The sequence below is a fragment of the Mustela nivalis genome (genome assembly GCF_964662115.1).
Source record: "Mustela nivalis genome assembly, chromosome: 5".
Taxonomy (NCBI): domain Eukaryota; kingdom Metazoa; phylum Chordata; class Mammalia; order Carnivora; family Mustelidae; genus Mustela; species Mustela nivalis.
Window position 1 is genome coordinate 49,508,983 of NC_139024.1, and position 14,262 is coordinate 49,523,244.

A 14,262-nucleotide genomic window follows, 5' to 3' on the forward strand; every position below is an offset into this window, starting at 1 on the left:
TGCAAAATCAGTGTTAATTTTATTCCATATAGTCATGAAACAATAATGTAGGTAAATTTCATTTTGGAAATTCTGAAAAAAAAACATAGTGATTCTCTGTATCTGTTGTCAATTATATTCATTTTACACCTTGCTCAAGCTTGGGATTGTTAAATTAAAGAAATATATACTCAAGGTGCCTGCCTGGTTCAGTCGAGAGAGCATGGAACTCTTGATCTTGGGATCATGAGTTCAAGTCTCATGTTGGAGGTAGAAATTACTTAAAAATAAAGAAGCAAACAAACTTTAAAGAAAGAAATATATAGTTGTAAACACTGTGGATATAGGCAACTTGGAGTTAGCCAGTCTTGATACACATACTCTCTTCTCACAAGGATTTTTAAATTTCTTTAAATACATTCTGAAAGGAGAATTTAGAATAAACTTTGTAAATGTCTGACAGACTGGGATTTGGTTTTGTGAAAAGAGGGAGATATTAGAAAATGCCATTTTTAGTCAAACTATTGTAGCATAGTCAGCATTCTGCTCTTTAGAGTAATGTCAAGAGACAGGCATATTAGGCCCTGTATGTAATGTTACCTGCAAGAAGTTAAGACGTCTTCTAAAATATCTCTTAACTTCATAATGCATTTGACTTTCATGTACTAAGAACTTTTATTTTAAATCTTTTGAACCAATATCATTAATTCCTTTTTCTTCTCTTGGAAGTAGAAAATACAAGTTGGGGGTGCTGCTCACAGGATACAACATTACTTATATAGTATTCTTGCCAAAAACTTTAACCCAATCATGAGGAAACAATCAGGGAAATTCAAATTGAGAAACATTCTGCAAAATAATTTGCCTGAAGTCTAAAAAATGATCAATGACAAGAAAAATGAAAAAGGCTGGCTGACTGTTCCCTGTTAAGAGCTGAAAATCAGTATATTTTAATATGTATTTGTGTGCCCCACTGTATTTTAAACCTGCTACTTGCCTGGCTCAGGCGTTGACTCTGGGGACATCAGCAATCAGTTTCTGTTCTTCAGAAACTTACTACTTTTTTTCCTTGCAACTGTTCAAATCTTCTTTACTAAATATTGCTTACCTATAGGTCAAATAAAATATTGATATTATGTGTATATATACATGTGTGTGCTTTATGTGTTCTGTACTTACCTACTCACGTACCTTATGTGTGGTTTTGGTAGAAGAGGAATAACAAATAAGAGTGTGAATTCAAGTAAGAGTGAAGGCTCAAATGTAGTGAAAATAACATGGGCTTTAGAACAAGACAATTGTCCCTTGAATCTTGGTTCTGACCCACACTGGCTTCTGACCATGGTTGAAACATGGAACTATCTATGGCCTTCAAGGATGGTTTTAAAGAGAATGCCTTACACTTAAAGTGGGTTTTCTGTCAATATTAGGCCTCCCTTTCTTCTTCTACTTGAAAAAGTATAAAAGTATTAATAACTAATATTTTTCAAGGTCTTATTATATACTTAGGCCATGCATGAATAGGGGTTGCACATATTAACAGCACAAGACAAGAGGTTGACTGGATAAGAGTAGGGGCCCTAGAACTAGCCTTCCTTGGTTCAATTCTTAACCAATAACTAGCTTCATAATTCAGGAGGAGTTACTTCACCACTCTATGCCTCAGTTCTCTCATCTTTAAAGTGGGAAGAAAAGAACAGTATTTTCCTCATTAGGGACCTGTGAGGATTAAATGAGATAAAAAGCTAACGTATGTTAGCTTTTATAAAGTGTTAAAATCTCATTCAATCCTCTTAGTAGCCTGTTGAGTTAGATAAAATTACTCCTCATATTATTTATATGATACTGATCATAGTGAGGTGAAATAATTTCACCTAGGACACACAGTAAAAAATGGAATTAGGACTTGATTCTTGTCTGTTATTAACTACACAAATTTCTCCTTAATTCTCTCCAGGCTAATCTAACAGATTAGAGAGGGGATTTTTTAAATAGTCTGATATAGGAACTTGTCAAAAAGCTTTCCAAAAGTTTAAATATAGATTTTTTCTCTAAATACCCTTAGTCATGCTTATTTATCCCCTCAAACAACTCTAGTGAAATCAACAAACATCATTTCTTGTGCAGAAGTCATGTTGACTTATCCATGCTGAATTATTCTCTTCTGGTTATTCAGCTGTGCTGCCCTTTCACCAATACCTCAGAAAAATTGCAAGGCTGACTAAAATTTGAAAAGGAGGGTATGAGCTTGAACACATCATTTCACCTCCTTGAAATGGAATTTGGACTAGATAAACTGGAAGCTTCTTTCCAGCTCTAAAATTCTATGATCCTACCTGTGGAATCATCATGATTATGAATGTAATGACTGAGACCCTCTTTTCCTCTTGCTTTAGGGGCCCTGCTGAGGCACCAATCCATTGATTTGATAGTATACTTCCATGTATGTTTGTTTTCTTCTAATTCTTTAGGGTACGAGACAAAACGAGACAAAAGGTAAGTAAGGAAAATGTACAAAAAAGACATATTAATGTTAAGTAGCAAAGGGAATTTCAGAGGGGAAAACAAGGATTTGATATCATTCATTTTAAATTGGGCTTCCTTATTTGGTCATTATTTTGGTATTCTGTGCCCTTCCTTTATTGAACATATCATTCCTTCATTTAGTATTCAAATAACTGTAACAGAAGTTCCAAAAAGGCAGAGCTGATATCCAAATTTGCAGGACATTCTGGTGTTTCTTTTAAATACAACACATACTTTTCCCTTCGATGGGAAAACTGTCAATGATTCCATGTTTCCCTGTAAAATTAGGCAAACTAGGGTCATTGTTAGGAACCACCCTACAACACCTCCAGAAATAACCATAGTTTATCCAATAAACACATTCCAAGAAAAAAAAACTGAGTTTATTAAATATCTGTTGTACATTCTGAATTGTTGCATATGTGGGGCTTACAGAAATCCAAAGTTTAGAGACTTCCCTAAAAAAAAAAACAACAAAAACCTTAGTTAGTGAAAAAAAATTTTAATTATAATATGCCTGAAAACTATGCTATGACAGACATATAGAAGATGTTCTGGAAGCATAGAGGATGAACATCAGGCTGTTTGCTAAGAGAGGTACATTGAGTTTTGCAAAGAAGCAATAGATAACTGGTATCTTGAAAACTTCATGGGAATTGGTCTGCTTTTGAGATGAAGTTTCCAGAAAGAGGGACCAGCATGTGCAAAAAATGAAAGAAAGGCATATTTGGAAAACTAATTCCATGTAAAAGGAGTTTAGAGTGATTGTAATTCAGTGGATTGAGTATGGACAGGTTGCAGGAAGCAGATTATGAGGAATTTCACATGTCCTACTAAGGATTGTCCAGGAGTTCATAAAGTATCATTGATGTGTTTTAAGCAGTTGAATGAAATGATCTGATCTGTTAGCAGTGTGCATTTCCCATCATAAGAGAACATTTTGGAAAGAGTCCCAATGGTCTTGTTCAGCTAATCAATTTCCAGGGCTTAATATGGTATCTAAAATATGGTAGATTCTCTATGAATGTCTATAAGACACTAAATAAATGAAGGAACTAAGCTAGTTAGAAACAAATCTAATGAGATTTACGTTAAAACATAAAACTGTAAAGCAACGGGCACCTGGGTGGCTCAGTGAGTTAAGCCTCTCTCTGCCTTCGGCTCAGGTCATGATCTCAGGGTCCTGGGATAGAGCCCCGAGTCAGACTCTCTGCTCAGCAGGGAGCCTGCTTCCTCCTCTCTCTCTGCCTGCCTCTCTGCCCACTTGTGATCTCTCTCTCTCTCTCTCTCTCTCTGTCAAATAAATAAATAAATAAATAAATAAATCTTTTAAAAACAATAACAACAACTTAAAGCAAGAAAAGGGGTGGTTCGGGAGGTAGATGAAATAAAATTGTTCAGGGATACCTGGGTGGCTCAGTCAGTTAAGTGTCTGACTTTAAATTTTGGCTCAGGTCATGATCTCAGGATTGTGAGATTGAACCTGCATCAGGCCCAGTGCTGGGCATGGATCCTGCTTAAGACTCTTTCACTTCCTCACCCCCATTCTGTACTCTCTCTCTAAAAAATAGGGGCACCTCCTGGGGTAGCTCAGTCCATTAAGCCTCCAACTCTTGATGTCAGCTCAGGTCAGGATCTCAGGATCCTGGGACTGAGTTACACATCAGGCTCCATGCTCACTGGGGGAGTCGGCTTGAGGATTCTCTCTCTCCCTCTCCCTTTGCCCTTCCCCCCACCCCCACTTGTGTACGTACTCTCTCTCTCTCTCAAATAAATAAATCTTTTTTAACAACCTCAAATAAATTAATTACAATAAAATTGTGCAAACATAAATAATCATGAATCTGGGAATCTAGTACCTAGTGGATCATATTTCTATTTTCTTTACTTTTTTGAATGTTTGATATTTTTCCATGATAAAGAAGTTTTAAAAAACTGATCCTGAGCTAAGGCAACTTGATTTCCAGACTTCAAATGTTAATGTGTTGAAGCATAAATATTTCAGTTAAAAAGAACTAAGCTTTCAAAGAATAATATATATTTGTAACTTAAAAAAAACTGAAAAGAAAAATCTTAAATACTGTAAAAATGTTTGGAGTTTTAATGTAATTCTTGACTCTATGTTTGTAAGCTTTCATACTCATTATGGTTAGAGAATTTCTTAACTGAAACCTCTTTATAGCTTATATTATAAAACTGAAACTAATCTGTTAGAAATTCATAGCTAATTTTTTGTATGAAATCGTACCTTTATTCCAAAAAGGGTTGTGAAAGAAATGCTTTCACATTAATCTATATCACAGTCAACTGATTTCACAAAAATTTTTGTTGTTAATTTTGCAGTTACTGAAAATAAGTTGATGGAATTTATTCCTGCTAGTATTTATAAAATATATACATTTACTACTAAAAGCAATTGGGTTAAAACACAGAAAAATATAGTCTAGTCTACATGTATAAGTGTATCATTGTTTCTATTTCGAGAATGTGAATTCATTATATTAAATTTGAATGGTATGTATAGCCACTGATTCCTATCTTTCGCAGTCCATTCAATAAATTGAGGTATTCCTGCTGAATAAAATCAGGTTTTAATAACTGACAATTTCTGGAGACTGGCTAGTCTATCGCTGAAAACTTTTTTCTTCCAGATGCAACTTTTGCAGCGGGGGTGCAGTTTCAGCAACTCCATATTAGCTGTCACATCTACAATCAGTCTCTGGTGAGCTGGGCATCTATCTCCATCCACTATACTGAAGTACACAATAATGAGGGTCAAACTGCAAGCTGGTTTAAATGATGGTTCTTCAGCTGATGCACATAGAAAAAGTAAGCATGCTACAAAGAGGATACCATAGAAGTAGGAATGGCATGTGGAAACAAGGGACAGATATTAAAGGTTGACTTTTAGTCCTTATATCAACTTGTATAATTTTTTTTCAGGAAAAAGAAACATGGTTTCGGGTGCCTAGGTGGCTCAGTTGGTTAAGCAACTGTCTTCGGCTCAGGTCATGATTCTGGAGTCCCAGGATAGAGACCCACATTGGGGGGAGGGAGATCCTTGCTCAGCAGGGAATCTGCTTCTTCCTTTGACCCTCCCTGCTCTCATGCTCTCTTTCTCTCTCAAATAAATAAAATCTTTAAAAAAAAATGAAAAAAAGAAACGCAGTTTATTTTTCTTTTTAACATTTACAAGGTAAGTTTCTATCCAAATAGTCTCAATAATGAAAAGGAAAAAAATAAAAAACCAAATGAGAAACTGGCTGATTAAAAGGAAAATGACCTTTGTAATTATTACCTTGATAGAAGAATGCTAGGTTAATAGGCATTAGGAAAAAAATGTATATCTTATTATTGTGCCATGGAAATTTACCATTGTTAATTCATCAAAGATTCCCTTAAAAAAAATTTTTTTTAGGCATGATGCGACCTGACCCTGCAAATGAAGCAAGTCTCCCATAATAAATATCTCAAAGAGGTTAAGTTAAGCAATATGTGATATGATCACAGAGTGGTTTGAGAATATAAGTTATCTTCAGCCACTATCAGATTGGAAAACTTTACAAATCTGAGTCTGAAAGATGCATCAATTTACCCAAAGAGTAACTTCTAAAAAATCAGTAACTCCTCTAACTCAGCAAAATCTAATATCTAAAGAGGTCACATTTATCCTGACTTTGGCAAAAACGCGGAAATAAAAATTTAGTAATACAAAAATACAAATACACACTTCACAAACAGAAAATGCCTGTTACTTAGCACCTGATTTCTTTTCTTATGGAAATGTAGAGGAAGGCTTTTCTTCTACCTTTTTACACGAATTGTATAAATTATTTCTCTAGTCTCTTGTGTAAGTAATCAGGAGAGCTGAAAATAAAATATTTTGATGTGTGACAGTGTCAACTATAAGAAGAATAGATCCTCTTTATATTTTTAGAGCTCTTAGGATATATGCATTACTTACATATCTTAATAGGTTTGGTTCACCATTGGAAACTAAAGTTTCAGTGATGGAAGAGAAAGAAAATTTTAGAGACACTGAAAAAAACTGAAAATTTGGGGATATCGGGGAAAGATGGAAATCTTACACATTCACTTACCAAAAAAAAAAAAAAAAAAACCAAAATACTGAATGACAAAAATAAGCATGAAGTATAATCTATGCATACCAGAGAGGTAAGGATGTCAAGACATTTAAAAAGGCAATATATTTCTTCTTTCTCATATGATATGACTTACTCAATATTCTTAAGAAAAATGTTCCCTAATTATGTTCAGTGAGATCACTTCTGATAACTGTTAAGAGAAAAATAACACATATGTGCTTACGAGGAGATTCCATTTAAAGGCTATATTAGTTTTTCTATAACTCATTGTCATCTGGCCAGTTTTGATGAGCATTAAAAAAATCTACTGTAACCATTTCATCTGTACCCATATTTTTATGTGCTCAAACATAAGCATGAAAACTATGAATGCAATGGGATTTGTAGGTGTAATCTCAAAATCAAATTACAAACTTTTCTTAAATTTTGAAAACACACATCTCAGTTGAAAGGATCTACTTGTTATCATTATTTTGAATTTTATAATTGTATAATAGAGTGTATTCTTTGGGTTAATCACTATTTCAACATATGTAAGTATACCCATCAAAGAGAATAAAATAACAGAAGCATAAGTTAAGGAGATCTTTACCAAGTATAGCTACACAAGAAGAAAAATAAAAGCAGTTTGCAAGTAAGGTGGTATATTTAGACAGGCCTTTCTGTAGGAATTCAGAAAATGGGAACACTTTTTTATTACAACATCCATTTAAATCTAACCTGGCTGGATTCTCAATTTTGAGTTGGATATTACTTTCATACACATCTTACTCTCATAGTTGAGTCTCAGACTTCTGGGCATCTATCAGTCAGATCTTACTCTTTAAACAACCATTCTCCTTCTTCACCAACAGTGTCTACTTTGTGTCCTTGATTCTGAGTATCATTATTATGTAAAGATTGATTCCTCACTAACTTATCATATAAACCTCCTCCCTTTCCTTTTCATTAATAAAATAATTTTTCTTCTTTAGGGTTTTCAACGTTTATCAATTCAGGCATATGTAAAGGCAAGTGACTAGTTAACTCTTGTCCTCAAATCCCATCTTTAAATCACTGATAATTGTATGCTTCATCTGAGACACCATTACTAGCAACTTGCAAAGCCTCTGCATCTCTTCCCCAATCTACCTTCTCTTTTCCACTCTTCTGTGTTCAGTTCAGCCCACTCTTGATCCATCAGACATCTGCATATGATAGAACATGCCTACAGACTTCTCCTTTAAGTTTCCTCCCATCTGGAACAGCTTTTTCTACTTCATCCACTGTGCTGCTCCAAATCTTGTGGGAATATGTTCTAAAATTGCTTTTCTTCTTTAATCTTTATAATTGTACTGTTAACTCATGAATTGATGTTAAAAATATAAATAAGTCCATGAAATTATGAATTTTTTGTGGATACTAAGACTTAAATACAAAAAAAAAAATCTAAGCTACTAGGATTATTTAATTTGGAGGAAAAAAAGTTGAGTTGTAAGTTACTAATAACATTCAAATAAGTAAGAAATTATACAATTGTTGGTAACTAGCTAATCTTTGTTACAGATTAAAGGGAATTGTGCTCTAACGTAACTAAAAAGGTTTTTCTGTGAGATTTAAGGGAGACAATACAAATTGTTAAATAACGGGTTGGTGTACTAAAGCTGGTTATCTTTATTCTTTCTGCAGCAGCCAAACAGTATATCTGCTTGCATGTTTCAGATTTGATATACATTTAAGCTTTGTGAAGGAAGAAGAATGTCTGTGTAGAGACAAAGTCAAATAGACATGGACAGAAACATACAATATTGGGGAGCAAACCAGAAGGAAGAGTGGGGTGTGTTAAACAAGACTCTTGATAGTTGTATTTTGTTGTTAGGGCAGAGGAGTATTTTTTAAAAAGGTTTTTTTTTTTTTTTTTTTTTTTTTTAAAGAACAGTGATTTCTAATTTTCCATTTCTACACTTTAGAGAATATAAAGTTTTGCTTTAAAAAATAAAAAAAATATCAAAATAAAAACAAGACAATTATAGTTTTAAAAGTTGTATTTGCAGAGGTTTTTTTTTTTTTTTTTTGGTTTTTTTGTTTGTTTGTTTGTTTTTGGAGTTATATCTTATTTCATCATCCTGGTGGAGAGAAACCAGATTTCATAAATGTAGCTAGATCTTTTCATTTATAAATATTATTCCATGTTGTTTCAGGAATAACTTAAATGGCAGTATTTGATTATTTCATTAGAATAATAGCTTATCAGGATCAAGACAAACTTTTTAAGTGTTAACCTTGTTTCATGTGATGCCAAGTGAAAAGAAGTAAATTTTACAGAAACTTTTACATTTCAAGAAAAGTCTATAATTCTCCTAAGGAAACTATATTATATAAAAATATTTGTTGTTAGCTTTCAAACCTTCACTGTTTTTGTTAGCCTTCTTATATAAAAGGCATGGAAATCTTTTAAAATTGATTTTACTTTTGAAGACCGTGAAAAAGTTAAAATAATCCAACAAAAAGGGGTGTACACGGAATCTGAGCTATGCTTATATGTGAAAGAGTTATTACTGAGAAAAGAGCTACAAGTGCCATGGCCTTGGGAACTAAAATATAGGCTTCAAGGTAAGATTTCCTTTTTATTCAATATGTCAGACTTTCTGCATACATATGCACAGCAAATGCCTTAATATAAACCTTAAAGTTAATTGATGATGCCAGAATCCAGAAATGTATTTCATGTTTAAAGAAATTAAAACATTATAAGGGAGTATTTTGTTACATTTGAAGGACTTAGAAAAATTCAATTTAACATCTATTGTTACAAGACAAATAGTTTATTTGGTTGAAGAGAAGTTTTAATTTTTAGTCAGTAATCTACATTTTCTTATGGAAGACTGATAGTAATAAATTAATGTAAAGGCAAGGTTATAACTCTCTTCAAATTAGGTCTTTGAAAAAGAAGAAACTCTAAACATTGTCAAAGCTTAGTCAAAATGACTAGAGCATTATATTAATTCAGAAAACTCAGAAGGGAATTTTCCCCTAATTTTTTAGCAGCTAAGTACTGGTAGCAACTTTGGAAAAGTTTTCGTGGCTTCTAAATAAAAAGCATACATGAGATAATCATACTAGTTTTTCATGTTTACATAACACTCACAAGATATATATGGAAAACTTACCCAGAGTAATTTTATATTCCATATCATAATTTGGTTTATTTTCCTTTGCAAGGATAAAACATCTATTAGTAAGAATCGGACTAATACAAATATTTCAAAACCACGAGATTATAACTATAATTTTTAGTTTCTAAAATCTGTTTATATGAAGAACATCATGATAATGTAAAATATCGCAATTATTTAAAGACTATAAGACTTTTTTAAAAGTTAAATTAGAAAGTATCAGTTATAGAAATAAAGAGAATTGCAAAAAGGCATATTAAATGTCTGCCTTTCAAGTCTAACTATCTAGAAGCAAGCTACTTACCTATAATAGAATGGAATTAATGTCTTCAAAAATGCAAATATTTTCAGTATTTGAAGGATAGCCATTTCAATAAATAACAGTACTCTGATAACCAGGCTGCAATAGGACAAGTCATGGTAACTTCTCTTTTTTATTTGATTAAGATTGTTCTAAAAAGCAATTTTTACATCCTGTCATTCCAAAGAGATTTAGGCTTTTTTTTCCCCCCCAGTCTTTTTTCTCTTTTTCCACACATGTAGGTTGATTTCTGGATATTTAGTATAGGGCATCACACAGATGCAGTCTTGCACTGCAATCCAAGGCAGTTGCAGCAAGTATTTCTCACTAGTAATGTAAGGAGCTAGGAGGGAACAAGGCTTGAGGAAACAATCTAGAAAGCCAGAATCCAGCTTCTAGGTCCTTTACCCACAAATAACCTTTTTAGACCGGATACATAAAACTCAGTTTATTATCTGAAATTTTAAAGGAGAATCTTTTGTTAAATGTTAACAAAGAACGACTATCCTAATTCCTTTTAAACTGCAATCCTTTAAAAAAATCAACTATCAGGTCTTTTTGAAAAGTGCTTAAATCATCTGGAGATAAATATCACTTGGCGTCCTTGTTTTCTAACAAATGGCTTTTCCCATTGTTTCCATTAATTTCACCCATATTCGTTTTTTAAAAAACAAGGCCCTTACCCTCATCAGCAAAACACAGATGTATGATTTAGCATATAAAACCGGTAATTACATACTAATTTACGAAAGATTAATTTTTTTCTCTTTTCGTCAGTTTTCAAGAAGTCTTCCCGTGATTAACTGTAAACAAGAATGGTTTACACCTCAAATTAGAAGCCATTAATTAGCATGACGAAGTCAACTGTAAGATACACAGATAATTTAAATTATTTAATCACTAATCACCTTGGCTAAACTGTAGTATACTCTTTCAGTATCCTTCGGTGGGTTATTGATCTGTCAGTAAATTACCTCCAGATCGGTTAGAGATAAATATTAGCGTTCTTTTCTTTCTCTCAGGCTTACATTATTCCTTCTTGTAAACACTTAAAAAAGCTTTAAGGTTCTTTAATCCCAAATCCCTAATTAGCCAACACTAGCCTTTTTGTAAGCAGGAAAAAGAGTATCTGAAGTACAGATCAGGAGTTCGCTTTGCCCGTACAACAATAAAGAAACATTTTTAAATGTAAAATGCTTAAGGCAATGGCAATAATAAAAGATATATGCAGAGGTGGCTCCAGCAAATAACGGGCTTGCAAACGCCAAGTGCTTAACAAAAAGAGCCGAACCTCTATTGCAATATACGGCACTCCAATAAATTACACAACACTTTGCATAGGCTGCAGAAATAACGCAGGACAAGACTTACACAGATGCCAATCCGCAGCATTTATACACATGCACATGGCAAGAGACAGAAACCAAACACTATCATTCAACTCGGGCCGGGTAGCGCGATCCCGAGTTTGCCCGGCGCGAGAGGGCTCTCTGCGTGTGTGTCTGTGTGCGCGCGTGAGAGTGAGACCCATCCTCGGGGCATTTCCCCTCTTTGGGCAGTTTTGCTTCATTTGTTTCCCATTTCTGCTACATAGAAACTAACTTCCATCTCAGCCCCAGCCAGCGCCGCTGAATAGAGCCTGTGCTGCGGCTTCGTGTGCGTCAGATCCCTCCGCGGAGCCATCCCCGGCCCCCTCCCTCCCGCGGTCGGCCTCCACAGAGAAAGCGCCTTTCAGCCAACCGGCGGCTCCGGCTCCGACATCTTCTCCGACTGGAAATAAATAAATAAATCGCACCTTTGGCCGTGGAGGAGGGGGCAGGGGTCTCGCCACACTGGGTGTGGGGGCCCTGGGGCGCGGGGTCGGAGGCACTCCTTTTTTGCGCCGGGGGGCGGGGGCGCGGGCCGAGGACGGGGCCAAGCCCGGGCCGCGAAGGCGGCGGACTCCTTTCTGCGGCGGAGGGATCCGCGGCGGAGGCGGCGGCGGCCGTAGCCGCTGCCTGAGAGTTGTTGTTTCCTCCTCCTCCTCCTCCGCCTCCGCCGCCGTTGCTTGAATGGTGGAGCCGAGGCTGGGCTCGTGAACACACAGTGACAGCTATAGGGCAGGCGGCGGCACCATCCCCGCTTCCCCTCGGCGGCGGGGTGTCCCGCCGACGGCCCTGAAGTGACCCATAAACATGTCTTGTGAGAGGAAAGGCCTCTCGGAGCTGCGATCGGGTAAGTCGGGGGGCTGCTGGGGCCGCTGGCACCGGGCGATTCCGCCCGCGGTCCCCCGCCCCCCGCCGCCCGGCCGCTAAGCCTGTGTGTCTCCCCGTCCCCCTCTCCCGCGCAGAGCTCTACTTCCTCATCGCCCGGTTCCTGGAAGATGGACCCTGTCAGCAGGCGGCTCAGGTACGGCGGCGCGCGGCGCGGGCCGAGCCGGCGCTCGCCGCTCGCGGGCGTGGGGGAGGGCGGCGGCGGCGGCGGCGGCGGGGCTGCGGCCCGGGGCGCGGGGCTCAGCTCTCCCCGCTTTGTTGTTGCAGGTGCTGATCCGCGAGGTGGCCGAGAAGGAGGTAAGGGCGGCGGCGGCCCAGCGCGTCTCGCCGCCGCGCGGCCGTCCCTGGGCCACGCCGCCGCCACCGCCGCCGCTGGGGCGCGGGGCGCGGGGCTCGGGGTCCCCGCTGGGGCGCGGGGCGGGCGGGGGAGGGGAGCAGGCGGGCCGGGGCTGGGGGCCGGGCTCACGGGGCGTCCTTTCCCCGCAGCTGCTGCCCCGCCGCACCGACTGGACCGGGAAGGAGCATCCCAGGACCTACCAGAATCTGGTGAGACATTCACGTCGTGGAGCAAAGAAACTTTTCCCCGAGTCGAATAAAAATTGAATTTCCCGCAATTTTTTACAGAGACAAAAACTTGGCCCCAGAACGTGAAAGCTCCAAAGGCCACGGGGAGGGTTGGGAGGCCGGCGCGGGGGCTTCGGGGGGCAGTGGTCGGGGGGACCCGCACCCCGAGGCCGCAGGGGCTGCCGACAATTTATTTGTGATATTTTGTTAATGTGCTAGAAATAAAGATACGTCATGAGTGTTGTGCAGTGCAAGGCCGGAGGAGGAGGGGCCGGCGCGCGCGTCCGTGCGGGCGCGGGGGCGCGCGCGAGGCGGCGGCAGCGGGAGCGGCGCGAGGAAGGAGGGCGCGCTTGCTCGCTCGCCTGCTCGCTCTGCACGCGCGGTCGGCTCGGCTTTCTCCTGCCCCACACAATAGCTGGTGACTAACTGCTCCGAAGTGGCATTAGCATTTCACAAGCAGGCTATTCAGCCACTGCGGAACCGTAGCAAGGCGTTATTTTTTTTTTTTTTTCTCTTTCGATTCTTTTGCTTTTCTTAAATTTTGAGCTTTACGGTTTTTGTTTGAGGGGTTCAGCTGTATGATGGTAGTTGGCCAGAGGCTCATCTTGATTTTACCAGAACACATTCGCAGAAGTGTAAAAGCCTGTAACACTCTAAAAGCCAGAAGTTTAACAGACTTTTTCTAATTTTGCTAATTCTCTTGTTATTATGCTGCTGCTTCAGTTAAAAACTGTTACTGGAGGCCACTGAAAAGTTTTGGTTTTTACCCTTTTATTTATTGTGGTGCGGAACCGGGCAAGTAAAAGTTTTTCAGTTTATATTGGAATATATTGTGTTTAATAGCTTGAAAAATACCTGATTCTTAATTTTGTGGGTTTTCAAAGTGAGTATGTGTAGTAATGTCTAAGAATTGTCTTCTGGAAGTGGACCTGTTAGTGGACTGGGAAAGTAACGTATTTGTATTCGGTACTTATATTTTCCATAATCTTGTCTCCCAGATTGATTTGGGTTGTTTGTATGAATATATGTGTGTTGGGCAGTTAGAGCAGTGGCACGGCCAGGGGACGGGGGAGGGGAGCGGGGAGCGCTTAATCTGTGCGGTGCAGCGGATTCGGAACTGATGTTTTGAGGTAGTTTTAACAAGTAATGTTACTTCATGAAGGCTTGTGAAACGATTGGGAAGTCCGGCTACTTGAGAATTGAATGTCGTCTGTGAGGTGAAGGCATGGCATGATTTTGATGGCTTTTGTTCCGTTTGGATATAGAACCTCTAACTTTCGGTCTAAATCTTTTATGATTTAATGTGGGTTGTTAAGTGCTCACAGATGTTGATTGAAATAAGGGAACCAGGTTTAGGAAATCCAGTGGAAACTTAACGG

At 38.2% G+C, this 14,262-nt stretch overlaps 1 protein-coding gene and 1 long non-coding RNA gene across 4 annotated transcripts in view; one reads left to right on the top strand and one right to left on the bottom strand.

The window, feature by feature from the left end:
- LOC309864302 overlaps positions 1-11,930 on the bottom strand; it is a 51,630-nt gene extending 39,700 nt beyond the window's left edge. Inside the window, exon 1 of the long non-coding RNA XR_014311449.1 lies at positions 11,863-11,930. This is a non-coding gene — a long non-coding RNA (uncharacterized lncRNA). The remainder of the gene's footprint in view (positions 1-11,862) is intronic.
- PHIP (PHIP subunit of CUL4-Ring ligase complex) overlaps positions 11,775-14,262 on the top strand; it is a 126,247-nt gene continuing 123,759 nt past the window's right edge. For 2 of the 3 annotated variants that reach the window (XM_082729626.1, XM_082729627.1), the window contains exons 1-4: positions 11,775-12,281; positions 12,397-12,455; positions 12,587-12,616; positions 12,806-12,865. In XM_082729626.1, the coding sequence (XP_082585752.1) occupies positions 12,242-12,281; positions 12,397-12,455; positions 12,587-12,616; positions 12,806-12,865 (189 nt within the window). In that variant the 5' untranslated portion in view covers positions 11,775-12,241. The remainder of the gene's footprint in view (positions 12,282-12,396; positions 12,456-12,586; positions 12,617-12,805; positions 12,866-14,262) is intronic. The other variant, XM_082729628.1, reaches the window with a different exon arrangement.